Consider the following 25,144-nt stretch of genomic DNA (forward strand, 5'->3'; position numbering starts at 1 on the left):
GCTCAGAAGTTTGTTCATGCATAAGGGTTGCTATCTCGCGAGCTTTGCAGAACTGTTTAGTACAAATAATCTAAAGGCTCCTGTCTCCAGGGACACAGGAGAAAAATGTAAGAATCTAGTACCGTGGTAGCCAAATGATGGTGGTCTTCAAACAGAAAAGTCACTGGTAATGCCAAATACTGCTAGTAAGTCATTTAGTGCATTTCCACTGCTCTCAGACTGGTCAATGAAAATCATGGATGAACTTGGGAAGAAAGGGAGAGGGAGGAGAAAGAAAGTGGGGAAGAGAGAAAGTAGTAAACCTATGGCAGTGACTATCACACTGGGAGTAGATTAGGAAATACTGAAGTATGCATGCATCTGAGTGTGCCTGCGTTTATGTGTAAGTAGAGGTGTACTCAAGACTAACTAGATTAGAGAAACAACTAGGTAGCATGTGGGTACTCAAAGGATTGCAGGCATGGTACACGGGTGCGCTGGTTCATTTTCTGTCAAGTTGGGACAAGCCAGGGTTATCTGGAAAGAGGAAACCTCAACTGAGAGAACACTTTATGGTGGTTTGGATGAGAATGGCCCCTGTTGGCTCATGTCGGAATGCCTGCTCCCTAGTTGGTGGATTACTGAGGAAGGTTTAGGAGTATGAAGTTTGAGGAGATATGTTGCCAGTGGTAGGCTTTGAGGTTTAAACCTCTCACTCAATCCAAGCCCAGTGTTGCAGCTCTCTGCCTACACCATACAGATCAGATGTAAACTCTCAAGTCACTGCTCTTGCACCTGCCCGCCAGCAACCCCCTCTTCATGAGCATCATGGACACAACCTCTGAAACTCTAAGCAAACCCCAACTAAATGCTTTCTTCTATAAGTTGTCTTCGTCATGGAGTTTCTTCACATCAAGAGAAGAGTAACAAAGACACCCCCCATCAGATTGGCTTATAGGCAAGCCTGAGGCATTTCCTGATTAGTGACTGATGAGAAAGGCCCAGCCCAATGTGGGTGGTAGCATTCCTGGGCAGGTGGTCCTGGATAACATAAGAAAGCAGGCTGGCCAAGCCACAGAGAAGAATCTAGTGAGCAACACCCCTTCATGCTGTCGGCTTTCATTCCCACTTCCAATGTTTGCCCAGACTTTCTGTTACGATGGACTTTAACATGCAAGCTCAAATAACCTGTTTGCTCGCCAGGTTGTTTATAATCAGGGCTTTATCACAACAGAGGGGCAAACTCCAATAGTAGAAAAGCTGAACAGCCTGTCTAAAAGAACTGCGGGGACAAAAATGGAGAAGAGACTGAGGGAAAGGAGGTCCGATGACCAGCCCAACTTATGGGAGGGCACCAAGGCCTGACACTATGACTGAGGCTATGGTGTGCTTACAGATAGGAGCCTGGCATGGCTGTCCTCTGAGAGTCCCTGCCAGCAGCTGACTGAGACAGAAGCAGATACTTATATCCAACCATTGCACTGAAGTCGGGGACCCCTATGGTTGAATTAGGGGAAAGATTGAAGAAACTTAAGGGGAGAGTGACCCCATAGGAAGACCAGAAGTCTCAACTTACCTAGACCCCAGGGAGCTCCTAGAGACTGAGCCACCAACCAACGGAAGCATACATAGGCCAGTCTGAGGCCCCTGGCACAAATATAGCAGAGGTCTGCTGGTTAGACTTTAGTGAAAGAAGATATGCTTAATCTTCCAAAGACTTGGGGCCCCAGGGAAGGGGAGGCCTGGGGGAGGGAGCACCCTCTTAGAGACAAGAGAGAGGAGGAATGGGACAAGGAACTGTGGGAGGGGGACCGAAGGGGGCAAAGACAGGAATGTAAATAAATAAAATAATAAAAATTGAGGAAAAAAAAAAAAAAAAAAAAAAAAAAAGAAAAGCTGAACAGCCACCAAGAAGAAATGTAGACTCTAAGAATTCTAACAAGTGTTTTAGAACCAGCATCTAGTTGAGTACTAAGAATCAGAAACTTAATAAAAGAATTGATTGTAAGGTCAGCAGTGAAGAGCTGTAGACTGTGACAGAAAATATCACAGGACAAGTGTTGTGGATTTGGCCTAAAGCTTGTATTATGTTATTTGGGTTCCCCAAATTGCACGAGAATCACACATGTAAAGACACTGAAGGTCCCTGCCCCGAGTAAGTTTCCACTAGTAAATAAAGTTGCCAGCTGCCAAGGGAGACATAGGTGGGACTTAAGGATTCATGGGCAAAGGGACAAAGAAGGAGGAGGACTTAAAATTGCCATGCCATGGGCTGGAGAGATGGCTCAGTGGTTAAGAGCACTGACTGCTCTTCCAGAGGTCCTGAGTTCAATTCCCAGCAACCACATGGTGCCTCACAACCATCTATAATCAGGTCTGGTGCTCTCTTCTGGTGTGTCTGAAGACAGCGACAGGGTACACACATACATGAAATAAATAAAAGAACTGCCATGCCAGGAAAGGCATAAGATCCAGGCCTGAGAACTGCAGAAGAGAGATCACACCAATCATGTAAGAGCTGGGAAGAGTGGCCCCAGGGCCACCCCCCTTCTACTCCCCCCCACACCAACTGGGTCTGGGGTAGCAAAGATGGAATACAGATTTTAGTAAGTAATAACTCAGGAGTACGGAGGGGAGGCAAAGATAGTGTGGAAGTTTGGGAGTGGCTCAGCCATTGAGCTGCTTAAGGCATATAAAACAGAAGGCAGTGCACGTGTGTAGAGATTTCCTCGTGCAGCCACCGCCTGGGAGATTAGAGCAGAGTAATCAACTACAGCAGCAACAACGGAGGTGCTAAGCGCACTAAAGGACGGAGGAATGGAACCAGTAGTTCATTAGGGAAGGAAGGTATTTAAACTATTACAAACCTGGGCCTGGAGAGCCACAACTATAACCCAAGAATTTGGGAGGCTGACACATGGGGATTAGGTCAAATCTGTAGCTAGCTTCTACTAGATTAAGAGACCCTGTCCTCTCAATCAAAAATTAAAATCCAGTCACCTCACTTCCGTGACCTTCCCATTTGTTGCTCACATTACCTGTTTGGTTTCTAGCTGTTTGCTTCTTGACTTTTCATCCTTCTCTGCACTCCAGAGACTGCCCTTGTCAAATCGGCCACGGAGACACGCCAGTTCCTTTTCACGCTCCTAAACATATTAAACAGCAGTGTTTTACTACCATTTCTAAAGGTAGATGTGGTAGCACGCAGCTCTGATCCTAGCACTTGGGAGGTAGAAGCAGTGAATTGGTTCAAGATCATTCTCGGCTACACAGCTAGTCTGAGATTAGCCTGGACTCCATAAGGCCTTATCAATACAAAGATTAAAAAAGACTGTTGTCTTCGGTTATTAAACACAAAGATTTACAACACAAGTAGAATATGATATATGATTTAACTGTCCAGTTTGCAGAGGTACAAAGAACCAAAATGCTGTTTATCAAACCCAGACTTAGTGATCAAACCTGTAATCCCAATACACGGAAAGCTGAGGTAGGACTGCTGAGAATATAGTGCTAGCCTGGGCTACTTAGTGAGTTCCAAGGTAACCTAGGCTACAGAATATGTCTTGTTAACTATCACATGTCCCCAAAAGAATTCTCTTTAGCTTAGTGAAAAAGACTCATATTTTGGCTGGAGGGATGGCTCAGTGGGTAAGAGGACCCAGGGTCAGTTGCCACCATCTGGAACTCCTGTTCAAGAAGATCCAATGCCTTCTTCTGGCCTCTGCAGGCATTGTACATTTGTGGTGCACAGATGCAAGCAAAACACACACACACACACACACACACACACACACACACACACAGACACAGACACACACACACACACACACACACACACACTTAAATTCAAGTAAATACATCTTTAAAAAAGAGACTCATATTAGGCTCTAACTGAGGTCATGTAATAAGTACTAAATGCAGACAGCCTTACCTGTTTGAGCTGCTGTGCTAAATGGGTAGTAGATGAACACGTGTTTTGCTTGAATAATCTTTCCTGGATAGCTTTTGTATTTGGAGTGATATTTGGGGTTCTATGAAATGCTCTGCAAGTTGGACTTTCTTTACTGTGTTCTTGACAACGCTCTCCAAAGCGTTCCAGGAAAGGCTTAATTCCTCTTCCTCCTACAGAAAACAGTTTTGCAATCTATTCAAAATAACTGGCAATTTTCATTTCCAAGGCAAAAATTCTAAACCCATTAGTTACAAAGTACTTTGTTTCTAGGAAGTCATTTATGAAAAGAATATTAAAATTGTTCAGCCTATTAAATATACACTTAAAATTTTTAATTTCATTTTTATTATTTTTAATCATGTATGTATGTATGTATGTATGTATGTATGTATGTATGTATGTATGTATGTATATATGTATGTATGTGTTTCTGTGTGGGGGTGACTGTGAGTACAGGTACCCAAGTAGGCCAGGTGTCAATTGCCCCAGAGCTGAGTCAGCTGACAAGAAAGCTGGGAATAGAACTTGGATCTAGACAGCTGTCCTCCGATTCCATGCAGGCCATAGCATGCATGTGTGCACATAAATCATTTTTTCTTCTATAAATTATAAGATACGCACCTCATCAAAAAGATGTCTTGATTTTATAGTCTTAAAAGAGTATTATTGTAAGAGCATAAAGTACTTTGACAGTAGAACAAATGGGAGACAGACAGACACTCTCTCTCTCTCTCTACATATATATATATAGTGCCACCTTTACCAAAAGGTTGTATTATTTAAAACAGGTTAATGTATCAGAGGTTGGGAACGCTTTCCTTTGATGAACAAAACAGTAAGAACTTGGGTCTTTATGGGCCCTATGGTGTCTGTTACGACTCTTCAATGTTGCATTAGAGACTGAAAAGAGCCACAGGAAAATACATAAATAGATGGATGTGGCTATCATAATATACTTTATTTGAAGAGGAAAGGAAAAAGCAAACAGCAAAACTCAACATATGGCCACACATGGAGGACTCCACATATCAATTATTACCACTGCAGATCATATATCAAGCTAGAATTCAATACAAAGAAACATCTATATTGGGTATCTCTGAGGAGCTGGTAATGTAATTCTGATTATATCAACTAATAAAGAAAAGTACAGAGTGCTTCATACCTAAGTCTTGCATCTTTAGAAACTTAGAAAAAAAGAACTAATCTGTGGGGCTGAGGGGATGGCTCAGCAGTTAAGAGCATTTGATGGTCTTGTCAAGGACCTGGGTTCAATACACAACACAGCACCGACACGGTGGCTCACAACCATCCATTACCTCAGTTCCTAGGGATCTGAAGCCCTCTTTGACTTTGCAGGGCATCAGGCACACAAGTAATTGATTCAAGCCAAACAACATACATATTCAGACAAAACAACATACACAAAGCATAAAACCAGTAGCTATATTGGAACCAGTCTGATTCCATCAAAGGACCTTGGAATTATTTCTTTTATGGTTCTGTTGTCATTGTCATCCTCACCTACCTCCAGCCTGCAAGAGTGGTAGAGATGAACCCAAGGCCTGTGCATGTGAGAAAAATGCTCCACCACTGAGCTCCACCTCTTGTTTCCAATTCTCATTTGAGAGCATCTCAAAATTGACTGTGGCATTCTACTTGCCCTACTCCTATCTCCATTTATAACGTAAGGAGTATAATCTCTAAAAGACTGAGTTCTCAGGAAGTTCAGCATAGGCTGGGGATGTAGCAGTTGATAGATTACATGCATGAGATGCGTGAATCCCTTAGGACTAATCCCCAGCACGGCATGCACGTCTGCAATCCCAACACTGGGGAACTGGAGTTAGGAAGATCTGAACTCCAAAGTTATCCTTACCCACACAGTGAACTCAGGGTAAGCCTGAGGCACACGAGATCCTGTTAAAAAGGACACACACTACACCTACACCCACATCCACAGTGGGGAGTGGGCATGGAGATGGTTCAGTGGAGCATTTGCTCTGCAAGCATGAGGACCTCAGTTTTAATCCTCAGAACCCGTGTAAAAACCCAGGTATGGCTGCATGTGCTTGCAACCCTGGCCTAGGAAAGTAGAGACCTACAACTCCCAGGCAATCACTGGCTCGATAGCTAGCCAAGTGGAGTTTCCAGTTTGCTGAGAGATCCTGTCTTAAGAGAAGAAGAAAGGAGGACAAACAATAGCCTCCTCCTGCTTTCACGTGCACATAAAGGCACACCCACCCACATGCTCAGATGTATGCACACACATAAAGTTAAACACAGCTCACAGTACAGTCTGTCACCATATGTTTTTGCTAACTTTTTTTAGTCCTGTGTTTCTCAATTGATGATATGTGCAGCACACCAGATGAGTCACAAGATAAATGCAGCACTTTTTGGAACATCAGCTTACTACTCTAAGAAGTACGAACCTTTATTTATATACAAAAAGCACATATAATCTATGTAAATATAAGGGGAGTGCAATATTTTATATGCATATTAGCTTTTCTCTGCTGTTGGGGTGGGGCAGAAACAAGTGGATCCTAGGAGCTTGATGGCCTTCTATGTTAGTCAGAGTAAAGATTAGAAAGCAGTGTTCCACACACAAAGTTATGACTGGCTCACTGACATTCCCTAAAATATAAGTTTCTAATTGTATGTGCTTTTATACATCAAAAACTGAAGGAAGAAGAAGAAGAAAAAAAAAAAGGTAGGTTGATAATAGATGCTTATGTAATCCCAGCCCCCTGAAGACTATGGAGATTACAAAATGGAGACCAGCCTGGGCTACTGTAAGTCCCAAGTCAGCCTGATATAAAAAACAAATGAACAGTAAGTAAAATGTTGAAAACAAGTGTCTTGAATCTACACAACAGTTTCAAATACGTAACCTGGTGTTGCAAGTTTGTCCTTGGACTGTGACTGTAGACAAACTTCCTTGTTAGCTCCCTCTTTGGGCTGAAGTGCCTGGGATAAAGTTGGCTTCTCACATGGTTTCAACACCTCTGTTTTCAGAGGACTAACAGTTTTGTGAAGTAGCTCAGGACTCTGCACCTCACAGTTTCTAGTGATGAATGGAGCGGATCTCACAGGGGAAGAAGATGCTTTCTGAAACACGACAACATGTAGCAGAATAAACTGATCATCATCGTCATAGCACAGATGCACAGAGCCATTTAAGCTACATTTCCTGTGGAGCCACTATACAAAGTTACCAAAAATAAATCAACTTATAAAATGCTATTATTTAAATTAATAGGCAATTCAGTCTCATATTGATAGCTTAGTACTTATCAGGGGTTGGGTCACTCCTAGTTTTATTTAAAAAAAGTTCTCAAATTATTGAACTAGTATTTTATTAAACTATATTACATCGAGTTATTTTTATTTGTATTTTTAAGTAAGTTAATATCAATTCAATAAGATATGAGTTGAGTATTCCTTACTCAAAGTACTTTGGATTGTTTTTGAAATGAGGTATCATTGGGATGGGACCCAAGTTTAAACACAAATTCAATTCTGTCTTATATATACTTTACACACTGCCTGAAAGCAATTTTGTATTAGCTTAAAAAAATAATTTTGGGCTGGAGAGATGGCTCAGCGGTTAAGAGAGTTCAAATTCCAGCAACCACATGGTGCTCACAACCATCTGTAATGAGATATGATGCCCTCTTCTGGTGTGTCTGAGGACAGCTACAGTGTACTTATATATAATAAATAAATAAATCTTAAAGAAAAAATTTCATGTGGTAAGGTTGGGGATATAATTCAGTGACCCAGTGTTTGCCTAGTATATGTAAAAGCTTGGATTCAGTTCCAGGTACCACAAATAATACAATGCATGAAGTAAGCTCCTTGTGAAATTTTCCACTTGTAGTATCACGGGTGAATACTCAAAGGCTTCATTCAGATTTTAAAACATTTCAGACTTCAAATTTTCAGATTAGGAATGCTCAACACACCCTAAGTATCATGGAATTAAAAGCAGATTATAAAATATAAATAAGTTTCAGCCAGGAATTATGGTGAGTACTTTATATATATTAGCTTATTTTTTTAATAACCTCATTCCGTGATTTTACATATGGAAAAACAAGCCTTTACAATGTTAAGGAACTGTACAGAGTCACATTTCTCACTGTTTCAGAGCTGGGACTCGAGGCAGGTCTAACTCCAAAGCTCCTGTCTACACTGACAGGCAAGTCTCATGAACACGACATACAGTCTTTTTCCTTTTTTAAAAAAACTACTGAGGTAATAAATAGCACATGCATAAGGTAAAAGTTTGAAATACTTCAAGGGTTTGAAAAATGTTACCCCTGATATTCCTGTTTCAGTGTGCCTTCCTTAGAAGCAACTATAGACAAAGGTTTATACTATCTCTCTAGAAATATTCAGTCTTATATTTATAGATATCCATAAAAGTGCTGTAATCAAGGAATTAATTTTAGTTATTTGCCTAATGACAAAAAAGAGGCCCCATCATATCCCATTATTACATACTCTGGATTTATTTATTTACTTATTTATTTTTATTCATTATTTTTAGTTTAGATTTTAAAAATTTAATTTAATATTATTTCAGTCACGAAATTAATTTATCTTAGATAAATTACCAAATTTATAGTTTTCACTTTTTATGAGACATATAAATATGTCACAATCCACTACATAATACATAGATTATACATATAGTATAAAATGTAGTATAATATATATATGTATATATATATTAATTACCATTTATAACAGAAGTTTCAAAAGACCTAAATGATATTGACTCACCACAGGGCTGGACACTGAGGCTTTAAGCAAAGGCCCATCGGCAGCATTTGAAGTTGGGTCTTTCTTGACAGAGGCATTGCCATCCCTTTGGGAACAGCATGTAGCTTCCTGCTGAACACTGCTACTATTGATGCTAGCAGATGGTCCACTTGCAGAGGAGGATTTGGATAAACAAGCGGTACCAGGCTGTTCTTGTACACTATTTTGCTTTGCAGATGAGTAGCTTACATCATCTTCCCAGGAGCAAATCGTTGCAGCAAGGTTGGCCAGACGGCCCCTTCTCCCAACTGGGGTAGCTGAGGCATTTGAAACGGGTGGCTTGGAAGGTGAGGCAGGCTTTTCCTCAGATGGCATTGGTGAGAAGTGTGAGCTTTCTGATACATCATCTGAAAATGTTTTCAGAAAAATCAAAAGCCATACTCAACAGTTATTCTTATAACCATATGATCACTTAATATAGAATTAAAAAATTTTTAAACTTAAATTTTATACTCAGGAAATTTATTACATTACTCAAATATGACATCTTTTCAAATTAAATGGTACTTAATCCAAATTTAAATGCCCTTGACATGTACTTTTTTCTACAGTTTTTTGTTCGTTTGATTTTTCGAGACAGGGACTCACGATGTGGTCCTGGCTCTCCTGGAGCTCCCTCTGTAGATCACACTGCACACAGATCCCCCTGCCTCTGCCTCCTAAGCGCTGGTTAAAGGTGTGTGTACTCGCTTGTGAGGTTTTTGCTTTTTGTTCTGGATGGGTTATGGATGCTGTAAGAAGTCACTGGAGGGCTGGGGAGATAGTTCAGGAGTTGACGGATGATGGGTAACAAACGCAAAGCTCTAGGGCAGAAGAGAAGAGGCACCCTGCACATACACATACAATCTAGCAAGCACTTGCCACATGTGCTCAGGGCACTGGAATGTGCTAGGGGAACTGAGAAACTGAATCCTATTTCAATTAATTTAAATACAACTTAAATCTCAGCTAGTCGTACCCAATGCAGGGGCTAGGCCAAGGTTTGGTGCAGAGCTTACCCTACATACACAATCAAAAGAGACTCCCTCCTTACCCTCCTTCTGCCCAAACTTCAACCCTGGCCTGAAATTTTAATCTCATCCCTCTATAACTTCAGAAATCTTGCTCCAAAATTTTTTCCTCCCTATAAACTCTTTTCAGCATATATATATATATATATATATATATATATATATATATATATATATGTGCTGAAATAAGTTCATTTTACTTAAAAATAAAAATAAGGCACTGATAAAATGGCTCAGTGGGCATAGATAGCACTTTTCAATTTATGGGTCACAACTCCTTTGAGGTCAAAGATCTTTTCATAAGGGTCACCTAAGACCATCTGAATATTATATATTTACATTACCATTCACAACAGTAAGAAAATTAGTTATGAAGTAACAACAAAAGTAATTTTATGGTTGGGGCCACAACATGAGAGACTGTATCAGAGGGTCACAGCACTGGGAAGGTTGAGAACTACTGGTTTAGATGCTTGCTGCCAAGCCTATCTGAGTTCCATTCACCAGACCCACACGGTGACAAGAGACAAGTGAATCCTGCAAGTTGGTCTCTGACATCTACATAAATGCCAGGCACATGTGCGCATACATGTACAATAATAGCTTTAAAATAAGTAAATAAAAATTAAAAAGGGAGGGCTGGAGAGATGGCTCAGTGGTTAAGAGCACTGACTGCTCTTCCAGAGGTCCTGAGTTCAATTCCTAGCAACCATATGGTGGCTCACAACCATCTGTAATGAGATCCGATGCCTCTTGTGTCTGAAGACAGCTAGAGTGTACTCATACACATAAAATCTTCAAAATGAATAACTAAAATAAAAAGGGGAGAGAGGAAGCAATCTCAAACTTTCTGCTGCCCAGTACTAATGAACTTCAGTTAGAATGCACAGTAATGAGGGGCTGGAGAAATGGCTCAGTGCGTGAAGGTCATTAAGGGCTGTTTTTAACACACACACACACACACACACACACACACACACACACACACACACACACACACACACACGCAAACATGCCCCTACTAAATAAGTGTTCTTTTAAAAATTTGGTATATAGGCTGCAGAGATGGCTCACAGTTAAGAGTACTTGATGCTCTCCCAGAGGACAAGGGTTCAATCCCCAGCACCTACATAATAGCTTGCAGCAGTCCTTAACTCCAGACCCAGGGGATCTGACACCCTCTTCTGGGCGCAACTGGTGCTGGGAATGCATGTGATATGCATACTTACATGCAGGCAAATTTAATATCCACAGTGCAGTCTATCAATTCATTCAGACTGCTTCATCCTCGTTCTGGCTATGCATCCAGGTTAAAGGCTTTATAACACAGAGACAAAGGTACATCTTGGCTTCCTCATACTTCAGAGATGCTAATCCAAACTTTCCCTATCTACATTTCCTCTGCACTGCATATTATATTACACTTTAATAGAATATGGGTATTTCAGGAAGCCATTCTTACATAACAAGTTAGAAGATCAGTAAAGTTAGCTGCGACAAAAAATAGCCACGAACTTGCTTGCCAGCCCCTATCTGTGTCCAGAACTGCAGTGTAAGGATATGCTTTACAGCTCACTGTACTGGGCTGGGGTGCTTTGTTTTGGCATCTTTTCCCCACCAAGCAGGAGGGTACACCCGTCTGTGTCTTTAGTGAGGAATGAACATGAGAGATAGAACTTCCTGAATACAGAGCTGAGGTCAGGACTTTTTCTCTGCAACCAGGAAGTAATTCAGTTTTAGGTGAAGTTTGTCCTGGTTCAACCTCATCATCTACCTAAGTAAAAATGCTCTTCTCCCTCACTGGTTTTGTGGATACACTCCTGGTACACTAGTCATCTTCAAGCAAAGAATACATACACAGATTTGTCATGCTACTCCAGGCAGGCCACAAATCTATCATCCTCCTGCATCAGCCTCCCAGGTGCTGGGATTACAAGCATGTACCACCACATCCAGCTCCATCTGCATCTTACCAAAAGCAACTCAGGGACCACCACCGTACGAATCATTTATACCTGTGATCTCACTATCCCAATGGCGCCGCTGCTCAGCAAGCTTTTGCATTCGAGTTTTAACTGAGGAGGTGGTGGATGCTTTGCCTGTGCTGAGGAGCGATGCTGGGGCAGCCACAGAATCACTGATGGCAGCCGGTGCTGGGGGCTTCATCTGCCGGGGCGCAGGCTTTGGAGAACAAGGCTTTGCAGCATCAACAGGTTCTTTATTTTCTAAGTCCGAAGCTTCCACTTCGATTTTGTCAGAACAACGTTTTTTTGATGGTGATGGTTTTGTACATGATTTTTCTAGATCCAAAAGAACAACAAAAGTAACACTGAAACCTCTGCAGTTTTCACAGCCTAAAAAACTAGAAGTGGGTACGTAACAATCAATAAGGAAGGTATCAGATCTCTCTAGTGCCTTAGCTACTTAAAAGAAAAATGCAAAAGTCTTTCTTTCATGAACACCAAAATACGACAGGAAAACAAACCCCTTTTTAGGCGAACATGTCATTTTTCTGTTAAAAAGTCACTGAAAATAAGTTTAAATATTTTCAAGGTGTATGTATAAGATTTTATGTAATTTTAAGACAACAGGAAAGTGAACAGCACATCCACAACAATAACCATGTCTTCTAAAGAATTTGAAGGATCTCATAGCTGAATCACTTCGTTTTAGGGAAGAAAAGTCAAGCCAAGAGAAATTAAGTTGTAGAAAATGGATTTTCTGCTTGTTTTTGAAACAACGTGTCATGGACAATAACTACAAGTCGAAGGATACCTCACCTGAGGCTTGGGCAAGAAGTGGGCTCTGAAGACACCTGTGCTGTCTTATCCATACCAAACAAAATCAGCATCTCATAATCTAACCTCTGAACATCAATAATGTGAGTGAAAAATCCGAAAGGCGCCATTCAAAGTAAAGTATTTTGCTTCTATCCAAGAGTGAGTCAACAGTTCTTTTGAAGTGACTATGTGCATGTGCTATGTGTGTATGCATACTGCTCTGTGTGTGGGCACAGATGTGTGTAGGTACATGTGCAAGTGAAGTCAGGTTGTCACGGGTGTCCTCTGTGTGTTCCACCGTATCATCTTATAAACTGAAGCAGGGTCTCTCTTGGGAGTCCAGAGCTCATCAATCCAGCTGGTCTACATCTCCAGTGGCCATAGCAGCCCTGTCTCCCACCTCCTGTGCCCCTGTCCAGCCCCGGCATTGACATGGATGCTGAGGGGTACAGACTCAGGCCCTACACTTGTACATCAAGTGCTTTATCCACGGAGCCATCTCCCCGGCTCAAAAAATGAATATTTTAAATAAGGATGAAAGGCCGGTAAGATGGTTCAATGTTAGCACGCTTACTACACATTCCTAGACACCTGAGTTTGACTCCCAGAACCTACTTGAAGATGAAAAGAGAAACCAACCTCCACACTTGCACCATGGCACACTTGCCTACACACAATATATATTCTTGTAAACAAACAAAAAAATCAGGAGGTGCCCACCAGAACCAACATGGCGGCTAACAACTCCAGGGGATTCAATGCCCTCTTCTGGTTGTCTACAGACACTGTATACATGCATGCAGGTAAAACATCCATACACATAAAATAAAATTCATTTCAAAAAAGGTTTTAAAAATGTTTAAGAGTGAAATTCATAAAAAAGTCAGTTTCCCTGGCTGTCTAACCAAGTTCTCTGTCTGGCCTGATGTAGCAACCTTGAAATGTAAGAGAAGGCTGTTCTTGCCCAAGAAGTCTGCTGTATTTGCCTCCCAAAGACTGGTTCTTCTACACGCGTAACGAGACGCTGGGTTTACCGTGTACTCTAAATCCACACCGGTTTTACTTTTCTCAAGTCTTTTACCTTCACCCCCTGCCAGTAGGGGCTGCTGCTGATTACTTGCTTCTGAAAGTGGCTCTCGGCCTCGCTTCGCGTGAGGTGCAGACCTTGCTGCTGCAGTGGGCCTCTCAGCCATTTTTCTCTGAAGATTCTCTCGTCTGGCACGTGTCCGTTCTAGCAACTTCTATATTATACCAGGATTAAGACATAATGTTAGATAAAGGTTCACAAAACCTCAGATGCCTTCAAAATCAACAACTTTATGTAAGATAATAGTGAACACATTTCAAAGATAAAATCTCAAGTAACTAAACCAAACTTTACCGACCAAGCGCCCACATTAATTACTGCTGTCACTATAAATAAATAAATGAAATAAATGTAACGATACTTATATCAGATTTTAAATGCTGTATTTTTTATTCCAATCAAAAGGTATAATCAGGGACTGAGGTGATAGCTTAGTCAGACCCCCAGGACTCACAGAAAGCCAAGCACGGCAGCATTCAAGAACCACTAGGGATGGGGAAGGACAGGAGCATTCCTGAAACTCATTAACTGGCCAATCAAGCCAATCAGAGAGTCAGATTGGGTGAAAAACCCAATTTCAGAATATAAGGTAGAGAAAGACTAAGAACATGTGTGATGCCAACCCCCTGCCTCTATGTGCCCATGTGTGCACACCTGCACACATAGCTGTGCCAACATATTCATACAAAGGTAATCTGTATCACCACTTGAATCTGGGCTGGCTGGCCTGGACTTATGGTTTGCTTTGACTGTCATAAATAATATACTATGTAACATTCAACGCTAGCTCAAAGTCTCCCAGCTTCTGCACTCTCTTTCTTGGACTGGCACATCATGTGAAAAGCCAGGTTTGACACACTAGAGGAACAGCTCCAGTGAATGCCAGCATTATGGCATTAAGCTCCAGATATTTTGCCATAACAGTAAGAAATGCTTTATGATTACAGACAAAAGGAAGAGATGAACAGCTAGCTGAGCTCCACATAAACGAGAGTGGTTGTAGCTGTGGAGGACCAAGGAGGGAGCACAGTGAGACTGCTCAGCAGGTTCAAGCATATGCTACAAAGACTGACTCCAGAATTCAGTCCCTGGAGGAAAGAACAGTTGTTTTCTGAGCTTCACACATGTGCCTGACATATGCGCACTACCATCTGCACACACACACACACACAAGTAAATAGATGTAACTGTGTATGTTTGGATGTAAATATGCACACATGCATCTAACTGCCCACGGAGGCCAGAAAAGGGTAATGTGCTGGATCCCCTGGAGCTAGAGTTACAGGTTACAGGCGGTTGTGAACTGCTCAATGTGAATGCTGGGAACAGAACTCCATTCCTCTAGAAAAGCAACTCTCTTAAACCAGTGAACTATATCTATAGCACCAAGAGAAAATTTAAATTAGAAAAAATTATTAGTGTGCGCATGTGTATGAATATACATACTGGTGTCTGAAGAGGATGACAGACCCCTGGAATTGGAGTTACAGATGACTGTGAATATCACACAGGTATTGGGGGACCCAAACCAAGTCCTCTGCAAGAGCAACATGCGCTCTTCACTGCTTAAGCCATCTCTTCAATTTCCCCATTAAAAAAGTTAACAGAGGGCCTGGAGAGATGACTCAGTGGTTAAGAGCACTGATTGCTCTTCCAGAGGTCCTGAGTTCAAATCCCAGCAACCACATGGTGGCTCACAACCATCTGTAATGGGATCTGATGCTCTCTTCTGGTGTGTCTGAAGATAGTGACAGTGTACTCACATATATAAAATAAATAAATCTTAAAAACAAAAAACAAAAATTAACAGAAAGATGTTGTTGTTTAAGTATGTCAGTATGCTAGGTAGAAAAATAGTCCCTCAAACATGCCTGTGCTCATGCCTTTGACTTATAAATGTTCGTGCTACCTTAGAACAAAAGGAATTTTGCTAATGTGATTAAGAATCTTGGGGATTGGGGCTGGGGATTTAGCTCAGTGGTAGAGCGCTTACCTAGGAAGCGCAAGGCCCTGGGTTCGGTCCCCAGCTCCGAAAAAAAAAAAAAAAAGAATCTTGGGGATTTAGTTCAGTGGTAGAGTGCTTGCCTAGCAAGTGCAAGGCCCTGGGTTCGGTCCTCAGCTCCGGGGGGGGGGGGGGGGGGGAATCTTGATATGTAAACATTATCTTGGGTTATCTGAATAGACCCAAGAATATTGCGATGGTTCTTCCAGTGTAACCCAATGGTGTACAGTGGGGAGGGAGGAAGGACCAGTCAGGAAGGATGATGGCAGAGGCAGACATAGATGGATGAGAACTGAAGCAATTCATTTGTTCCTGAAGACAGGGTCTCTGTAGCCCTGGTTTTCCTGGAATCCATCACGTAGACCAAGCTGGTCTCAAATTCACAAAAGATCCACTTGCCTCTGCTTCCTGAGTCTGGCTTAAGTCCCTAAATTTATAATAATTTGTAATAGCTTCAAAACTAATACACCCAGATATGAAACTGTGACAAACAACAACAAAAATAACTGTAACTAGTCTTCCTAACAGACATCCCAAGGAGAAAAATCCTAATCTTGTATTTTATTAAATAAATACTAATCATAAATACTGCTTTTCTCTCACTCTGTATCAAGACACTCCTATTTGAATCAAAATGTTATAAAACAATTTATTCTCCCTTGAAATGTACACAATTAAAGAAGAACACAGATGATCACTACCCTGCATATAATGATCAGTAATAGCTATTTTTGACCCATTTAATTCTTTAATTAAAATATAATTAAGGGGTGGGGATTTGGCTGAGTGGTAGAGCACTTGCCTAGCAAGCGCAAGGCCCTGGGTTCGATCCCCAGCTCCGAAAAAAAAGAATAGAAAAAAAAATACAATTAAGAAACCCTTGGAAGGAGCATGAGCTCTGTTAAGATAGTAGCCACTCTTGCAGGTCTTATAAGGTTAAGGAGGGAAGGAGAAAGCAAAGGAAGGGCTACAAAGCTAGGTCAAGTTAGCTTGGTCTCCAGAACAAGACTCTGCTTACAACAACACAAAGTGTGAACTGTTGCAGGATATTTGATCACACTGTGAACCCTGAGATTGTGTTGTTTACTGGGAGAAAAAAAAAACCTGGTTTTAGTTGTGGTGTACCTCAGCTCTAGCACACACCTTTAATCCAAGAGCTTTCGGCTTGAATATTGTAGACAGGATTAAATGAAGTCAACCATAGGCCAGAGCTGGAGTAGGCAACCAGGTGACAGGGAGCAAACATAGGAAAAAACATAGAGAGGGAATCGGGAGAACAGAGAGGCTCACAGGAAGCAGAAAGGAGGGAGGTTCAGTTTGAGGGGCTTTTGAGATGGGTGAAGAACTTCCTTTTAGGGTGTTGGCTATGGAGAAAGGTCAGCTGGGTGCCTTCTCTGCCTCTCTGAGCTAGCAGGCTTTCACCCCAGCATCTGGTCCCTGAGTAGAAAAATCAAACAGTTGAAATTTTGTTAAAAACAACAATGAACTAAATTTGGGTTAAGGCGCAACTCTCTGCACTTAGAAATATCTTCTAACTTAAGGTTCATTGAAAGAAGTAATAATCAAAAGGCTGTGCAATTAAAATATTGTGTGTGCACAAGACCTTTTTCCCCTAAAGAAGTCTCCTCCAACATTTCAAAAGTGATCAGACTTCTATACAAATTCATCATGGTTTGATAGCTCTTTCATGATAAAATACGTCACTCTGAAAAAACAAAGCTGCCCTAACTAATTATATCCATCCAGGGGCATGCCCAACATTCCGCTCTCCACAGTCAAGTACTTGAGTCACTACAGCTTCTATTGCTATGAGCAATGGTTCACAACGGAAAAATGTGGCTTTGCCATTCAAACACACAGTGCTCTATTGTTTGCAATGGATTCAAACTCACAGATGTAAAAATAAAATAAACATTTAAATATTCTAAATAGCAAAATCTGGTTAATACGTGAGAAAGGGTTTTTTTATTGAAGAAATAATGTCGAAATTACATAAAGGTACATGTTCAATATTTTAAGTACACCTTCCTTAAATTGTATCATGAATTTAAAAATTCTTTTAAATAAAAAGTACGTTTAATGTTGGAGAAAATCTGACTGGAAAGGAAAAAGAACAGTTGACTTGGGACACAAGCATTCTGGAAGGAAGTGCATTTAGCACGGAGTGCACGAGAGTGAGTAGTGTGAAGAGTGACTCACAGCGAAGGGCTGCACACTGGAGGTTACGTGTGCATTTATAAAGCAGAAAGGACAGGGTAATGCCAGGACAAGCAGGACATCAGAGCAGCAGGGAGGCGGGGCTGAAGGAAAGGGTATTTACAGGACTGTAGCATTTGGAATAGGAATTATTAAGAGAATAAGGTCCTAATGTTCTGGCATTGATGGAACACGATAATTTCTTTTCTGTTTTATGATGGCATTGATAAATAACCACCCTGGGAGAATTTTAAAAAACAATCTCTCAAATAATCTTTCTGTGTTGCATGGTTCTGAGTAAGACCCTGGCTGAGAAAGTTATTTTATACTGGCATTCAGTCCCTTGTAGATAAACAAAAACAAAAACAAAAAAAAAGCTGTGTAAGAAATTCACTTCGCAGTACAAAAATGTTATGAATGCTATCACTGAGCACCCAGTCGTTGAAACTCACCCTGTGTTCTCATTACCAATTAAGGAAAAGATTTCACATCTGTGCTTACTACAACTGGCCTAGCGTTTACAAGCTACCCATTAAGGCATGTACATTTTCAAACACATTCTAAAAGGACCCGAACAAAAAAGATTTTTCATCTGAGTTTTGTACTACATTCCAAAGTATTTTTAAGTAAAAGTACAAATTTAAACCAACTTTCCAAAGTGTTTTGTTCCTGTATATAGCACTATTCAAAGCAATTTTACTCTTTTAGTAACAAAATATCATTGCTAAAGTCAATAATATCTACAGTTGTGGTAATTTTACTGCATGCAAGTTTTAATACATGCTTTCAATAAAAAATTCAAACTCATAAGCAAATGTGCAAACACACACACACACACACACACACACACACACACACATGAACATATAAACCTTGCCTCAGAAAATGATTTTATATATGTATATATAAGTTGCACTTGGAATAATGGGCTGGCTTGAACTCAGGCCTCTGCCTTCTAAGCGCAACACAAAGCCCAGCTCACATAAATAACATTTTTAAAGATTCAATGTAAGGGACAGATATCTGGGACAGAATAATTGTCTCTATTCTCTATAGCTGCTATAAAATATTATGTTGTGGATGCTTCTATTATAATTTTTTTCAAATTCATTTATTTTTATGTGTATGGTGTTTAGCCTTCAAGTATGTCTGGGTACCACATGTGTATCTGGTGACCATGGAGACCAGAAGAAGACATCAGATTCCCTGAGACTGGAGTTACATGTTTTTGTTTGTTTTTTTGTTTTTTTTTTGCGGAGCTGGGGACCGAACCCAGGGCCTTGTGCTTGCTAGGCAAGCGCTCTACCACTGAGCTAAATCCCCAGCCCTGAGTTACATGTTTTTATAAGACTCAAATGGATACTGGGAATTGAACCTAGGCTCTCTGGAGAAGCCAGTGTTCTTGACTGCTGGGCCATCTCTCCACCCCTCTATTAGAAATTCCAAAGTTAACAAAGTGTTGTTTCCCTCAAGATAACTGAGAACTTCAAAGGAATGCAGGGTGGGGCGGGCAGCCAGCCAAACTGTCACTGTTGAAACCCTTAACTAGTATCTTGGGATTAGCTTATGGAATTGTTAACTAGACTGCCCGAAATAAATTATTACTATCTTCTACGACATTTTTCAATGTAGTACAGAAACACCGTATGCCCACTTTACAAAACTCACAACGGTCTTGAAATTTAAAGAACAGCTTATAAAGCAAAAGAAAAAGAGGAACTGCCCTGCAATAAAAGGATGGGCAAGGGGCTGGAGAGATGGCTCAGTGGTTAAGAGCACTGACTGCTCTTCCAAAGGTCCTGAGTTCAAATCCCAGTAACCACATGGTGGCTCACAACCGTCTGTAATGAGATCGGATACCCTCTTCTGGTGTGTCCGAAGACAGCTACAGTGTACTTATTAAATAAATAAATAAATAAATCTTTAAAAAAAAATGGGCAAACAGCGCCAGCAACCCTGATTGTCCCCGCGCACAGCTGCAACTAGAGATAAACAATAACAACGGGATCTAGACCCTATTTCCAAGGAAGAAATGAGGAAAGTATGTTGAAATGATATGCTACATAAACTGAGGTTTACTAACCTGACATCATACGCTAATAATTTTGGTTTCGTACACGCTGAGGTAACTAAGCCCTGTTTCCTTTCGGTCAGCATCAACCCTGTGCACGAGACTTCTAAAGTTAGCAGAGCCGTGACTTATGAAGGAACTCCAGGCTAAAACACCAGCCTATTTAGACTTCGGTGATTTCATCACAGGATTCTTAAGTGCTCAGTTCCTCTGGGCCTGTGAAGTCCTTTATCACTTCCATCAGATTCCAGGCTCACAGTACGAGTCACAGGGCAGACTCCACCCTGCCAACTAACCCAGCTTTCGGGAAGGGCCCATATCACTAGGACCCAAGCCGCACTCTCCCGGGAGACAGCAAAACGGATGAATAAAGAAGGAAAGCATGCTTTAAATCCCCAGGGACAGAAGGGGAGGGCAGGGTCAGGGCGAGCGGCCCGGCGCTCACATCTTGTGCTAGCACTAGGGAAGTGGAGAAAGGCTTGCCGGCTACAGAGCTCGGGGCGACTACAGAGACCCTGGGGTTTTGAGGCCCTGTCTTCCCCAGGGCCAGAGCCAGAGCCACAGGAGCAGCGAAGCCCGGGCGACTGCGACCCCGCGGCTTCCGCCCGGCAGCACGCTCACTGTGCGCACGCGCCACGCAGACCGCCGGTGGGCCGCAGGCTGACAGCTATCGCGGGCGGGGGTCCGGGAGTCCTCAGGGGTCATGGTTCACAGCGCCCGCAGAGTCTCTCACCTCGGTGAACGGGTCCATCGCCCCAAGCCTCACGAGTGGACTGCTAGACGGTGGGTTCGACGGCTCAAGTTCAGGAACAGGAAAGAAGTGAGTACAGGCTCGGCGCAGCCCCTGGAGGAAAGCTGGAGTCAAGGCGACGGGCGCTCCCACACCCAGTCGGCTCTGCCCTCCGCACCGGAGTCGGTAGGCTACCACGGCCGTTCAAAATTTGAATTTCAGCGCCCGGGACGGCGCGCATGCGTGCGGGGTGGGCGGGGCCGGGCGGGCCGCGCTTGTCCCCGCCCCTGAGCCTGGTCACGTGAGTCGGCCACGTTCGGGCCGGTCCGGAGCTGCGAGCCTCCTGTCTCGGCGTGGGTGGAGACGCTTCTGCCGTTGAACTGCCTAAGGAGATCGACCTGCTGTCAGGCACGCACCCACGCATGCCCTAGCACGTCCTTTCCTGGTTCTGTCAGCTCCCTCCGCCCTGGCTTCTTCGTCGGTGGGCCTTACGAACCCAGTCCGGCCCTCTGGCCTTTGAGCCCGATGTAATTTGTCTTCTGCCACCAGAAGAGGGACTAGACTGCCAGCTTGATTTCCTGAGAGACCACTCGGGTGCGTCCCCCACACTCTCAGCCAGTGACTAGTTCATTCTTTTGGGAGGAAAGAGATGACAGTAACAGACCGTGCGACAAGTTAAGGAACTTCGGTTTTAAATCCCAGCCAACTACCAAAGCCAGCAGTAAGAACACTTGAGATGCCTTCCAGTTCAGTCTTTCATATTTGAGAGAAGGGACAATCGAAAAGTCCATATTTAATAAAAGTTCCCGTTTACTAGCCAGTAAGCAGACAGAAACTATTTCACAAATAACTTTTAATCTGATTTTCCTTTTCCTCTTCCTGGGAGGGTTTTTTGGAGACCCTCACAGTGTCTTATATTTGACTTTGCTAGGCTTTCCAGTGTCTAACAAAATTGGGCTGTCAAACCTCTGGTAATAGAACTGTGTGCCTTTATACTTCAAAAGGTCGAGAAAGCACCGAAATCTCCGTGCCCAGGTTGGCGCTGTGAGACCTAAAGCCCTTAGGTGGTTGGGTAAAACAGATAGATGGTAGCAAGGCCTGTGGTTGAGTCTGTGTGTGCTAAATGCGTCCATAACAGGGTCAACTGTGTTTTTCTTATTGAACAGAAGACGTGTTGAAGGGTCTAGGGTCATAAAGCTAAATAAAAAATAGGAACCTTGGGGCCAGTGACAGGGCACATGCTATAATTGTAAGGCACTTGCTGCCAAGCCTTGGGACCTGAATTCTAAACCCAGAACCAGTTCCAGCAAATCATACTCTGACCTGCACACAAAGAGTAAATAAACAAATGTAAGTAAACAAACAAAAATGTCTTCTAAATAATAAAGGATTTTTAAAATGTATAGATTTTTAAGATGTAATAAACTGAATTTTGGGCATGGGCTAAAAGCAACTTCTTTAAGAGCAACTTATAAGAATCCAGATCCTTGGGACCACAGTATAACAAGAATAATAGATTTCCTTAATGATAGAATGGGGAGAGCTTAAGTGGGGTTGTTAGAATTTGCTACCCATAAATAACCCAAAGGGAAAGGATGCCTGAATTTTTTTTTTCTTTTGAAGCATTGAACAGTCAAGGGGTGTGTGTACCTGGGGTGTGGCTGTGAATGTCAGTCTTGGGAATGAGTCATTGGAAATTTATGTAGCCGTTGTGCCTTCCGGCTGTTGCCTCTGTAATCCATGGTTTCATTATAAACAATCTGATTCTAGCCAGCATGGATGAAGCAGCATGGCTACTCTAAACTTGTAGGTTTTCTCTCCTACCACACCCTGTAGCATTGGCCTTTCATTAATGTCTTGAGTGTGGTGGATAGCAGCAGCCACCAGCACAATAGCTCCCATGTGAGAAGCTGGTAGATCCCAGAAGCCATGCTACAGAGTCAAGACCACACCCTTAGACCACTGCCATTCTCTCCTAACATTTCTGTGTGAGTTTCTGACCCATAGAAGTTCATTCTTTTTTTTAATTTCTAAAAAGACTTATTTATTTTATGTATATAAATACACTGTAGCTGTCTTCAGACACACCAGACGAGGGCATCGGATCCCATTAGAGATGGTTGTGAGCCACCATGTGGTTACTGGGACTTGAACTCAGGACCTCTGGAAGAGCAGTCAGTGCTCTTAACCACTGAGCCATCTGTCCAGCCCCAAGCAGTTCATTCTTAACATTGAAAGTTAACCTGGAATAACTTTTCTCATTTAAAAAAACATTGCTGGGTATGGTGGTAATGCATACAACCCCAGATTATTATCATCTAGCCAAGGGTCTGGGGAGATGGCTCAGCAATCAAGAGCATTGGCTGCTCTTCCAGAGGACCCAGGTTCAATTCCCAGCAACCACATGGTGGCTCACAGCCATTTGTAACTCCAGCCCCAGCTGTGCAGTTCCCCCTTCAGCCTCTGTGGATACACACACATACACACGAATGTACACACATGATAGACAGTCATACATGTAGACAGAACATCCATATACATCAAAATATTCTTTTAAAGACAAGGGTCTCAAGCAGAGAGAGAGCCCTAGAAAAATGAGTACTTCCTCTTTGGGAAATCTGTTCTTTTAAACAATGATGTCTCTTGTAGATAAAATAAACCTCAAAAATGTGGTAGCATTAACTTTATCAAGGACATTCCAAAATATGTATTTCCAGTTAATGTTTTAAAAAGTCATATATTCTCACAATTGACAAAGTAATACAATAACTTAAATATTTGGTTTTTTTTGTTTGTTTGTTTTTGTTTTTGTTTTTTTACAGAAAGAGAAAAGGCCAAGACCTGACCAGAAGGCAGTGGCAAAAAGGATCAGACAAAGGTTCTCCACGTCAGGTTATCTGGCTAATGGGTGTCTCCTTTTATACATGTACTGTAATGAAGAATAAGAACGGACAAAAATTAATGGGGCACAGTGGCCCCAGGCAGAGGCAGGATGATTTCAGCTCAAGGTTAGCCTTGGCTACATAGTCAGTTCCAAGCCAGCTTGGGCTGCCTAGTAAGACCTTCTTTCAAAAGCAGGGTTTACACACACACACACACACACACACACACACACACACACACACACACAGAGAGAGAGAGAGAGAGAGAGAGAGAGAGAGAGAGAGAGAGAGAGAGATATGGGTGTGGTGGTGCATACTTGCAATTCCAGTTACTTCAGGTTGACTGAGAAGATCACAAATTTGAAGCCAACCTGGGCCATTCAGTGAGATTCTGTCTTAAAATGATTTAAAGCTGAGCTTGAGTGTGGCTCAGCGATTGAGTGCTTGTATAGCATGTAGGAGAGGCCTGTGAACAACCCCTAGTAATGAGGGTGGGAGGGGACGATTACCAGTGTGTTACCCAACATGCACCATGTCCTCAATTGGTTTTAGCATTGTGCAGACTTTTCCTTTTCCTAATTTAATCAATGAAAGTGTTTCAGTTTCTTTGAAATCGGAATTTGCTTTTTTAAAGAAAGGGTAACATGTATCCCAGAATAGTCTCAAAGGTCCTATGCGGTGGAAGATGACCTTGAAGTCCTGATCTTCCTGCTTCTACCTCCCAAAGGCTGAGGTTACAGGTGTGCACCACTGTCAACATGTGTTGGGTCCCAAGGGAAGAGCCACATTAACAGGACATAGGGTACACAGCCACGTCAGCCAATGGACAGTTTATTCAAAGTTCTATCTACTTTTAAAGGCAAAGCAGAATAAAGATTTCCCACACTTTCTAGTTCTTACCAGCTGCTGTTTCCCTAGCAATAGCTTATCTTGGTTCAAAGTGACCCAAACCTATTTGCAGACTGAGAAATCTGTCAGCAATCCAACTCTTTTTTTTTTAATTACTGATATTTTTTATTTACATTTCAAATGTTATCCCCTTTCCCTCACCCAACCACCCACTCCTTCCTACCTCCCCCTGGGAGCTCTGGTTGGTTGACACTGTTGTTCTTATGGGGTCGCAAGCCCCTTCAGCTCCTTCAATCCTTTCTCTAACTCCTCCATTAAGACCCTTTTCTCAGTTCAGTGGTTGACTGCGAGCATTTGCCTCTGTATTTGTCACTCTCTGGCAGAGCCTCTCAGGAGACAGCTATATCAGGCTCCTGTCAGCATGCACTCCTTGGCATCAGCAATATTGTCTGGGTTTGGTGGCTGTATGTATATGGGCTGGTCCCTAGGTGGGGCAGGCTCTGAATGACCTTTCCTTCAGTCTCTGCTCCAAACTTTGTCTCCATATCTCCTCCTATGAATATTTTTGTTCCCCCTTCTAAGAAAGAGTGAAGCATCCTCACTTTGGTTGTCCTTCTTCTTGAGTTTCATATGGGCAATCCAACTCTTTGATATATTACTTAATTAAACTATAAACAAAGTTACTTTCTCATGAGAAAAGGATGATGAGGGCCACTTCCTCAGACATCAGCTTACTTGGCAAACTACCACCATGCCTCTCTTGTAATGTG

The 25,144-nt window shown here is 42.2% G+C and overlaps 2 protein-coding genes across 25 annotated transcripts in view; one reads left to right on the plus strand and one right to left on the minus strand.

Annotated features, from left to right (window-relative positions):
- Nucleotides 1-20,828, minus strand: part of Anln (anillin, actin binding protein) — a 63,255-nt gene extending 42,427 nt beyond the window's left edge. For all 4 annotated transcript variants that reach the window (XM_087562683.1, NM_001427480.1, XM_087562684.1 and 1 more), the window contains exons 1-7: nt 20,647-20,828; nt 13,639-13,798; nt 11,793-12,077; nt 8,729-9,114; nt 6,832-7,048; nt 3,914-4,104; nt 3,018-3,125 (exon numbers count right to left, since the gene is read on the minus strand). In XM_087562683.1, the coding sequence (XP_087418809.1) occupies nt 3,018-3,125; nt 3,914-4,104; nt 6,832-7,048; nt 8,729-9,114; nt 11,793-12,077; nt 13,639-13,798; nt 20,647-20,664 (1,365 nt within the window). In that variant the 5' untranslated portion in view covers nt 20,665-20,828. The remainder of the gene's footprint in view (nt 1-3,017; nt 3,126-3,913; nt 4,105-6,831; nt 7,049-8,728; nt 9,115-11,792; nt 12,078-13,638; nt 13,799-20,646) is intronic.
- The window catches only part of Matcap2 (microtubule associated tyrosine carboxypeptidase 2), a 49,835-nt gene continuing 45,230 nt past the window's right edge, over nt 20,540-25,144 (plus strand). For 7 of the 21 annotated variants that reach the window (XR_015626596.1, XR_015626605.1, XR_015626600.1 and 4 more), the window contains exons 1-2: nt 20,540-20,829; nt 23,466-23,535. Coding sequence is in view for 4 of the 21 variants with exons in the window: in XM_087561716.1 (XP_087417842.1) it covers nt 20,617-20,829; nt 23,466-23,535 (283 nt within the window). In the remaining 17 variants the exon portion in view is untranslated. Of the gene's footprint in view, nt 20,830-20,946; nt 21,994-23,465; nt 23,536-25,144 lie in introns of those variants that run through there. The other 14 variants (XM_087561730.1, XM_087561728.1, XM_087561732.1 and 11 more) reach the window with 6 other exon arrangements.

Source organism: Rattus norvegicus, chromosome 8 (genome assembly GCF_021556685.1).
Source record: "Rattus norvegicus strain SHRSP/BbbUtx chromosome 8, alternate assembly SHRSP_T2T, whole genome shotgun sequence".
Classification (NCBI taxonomy): domain Eukaryota; kingdom Metazoa; phylum Chordata; class Mammalia; order Rodentia; family Muridae; genus Rattus; species Rattus norvegicus.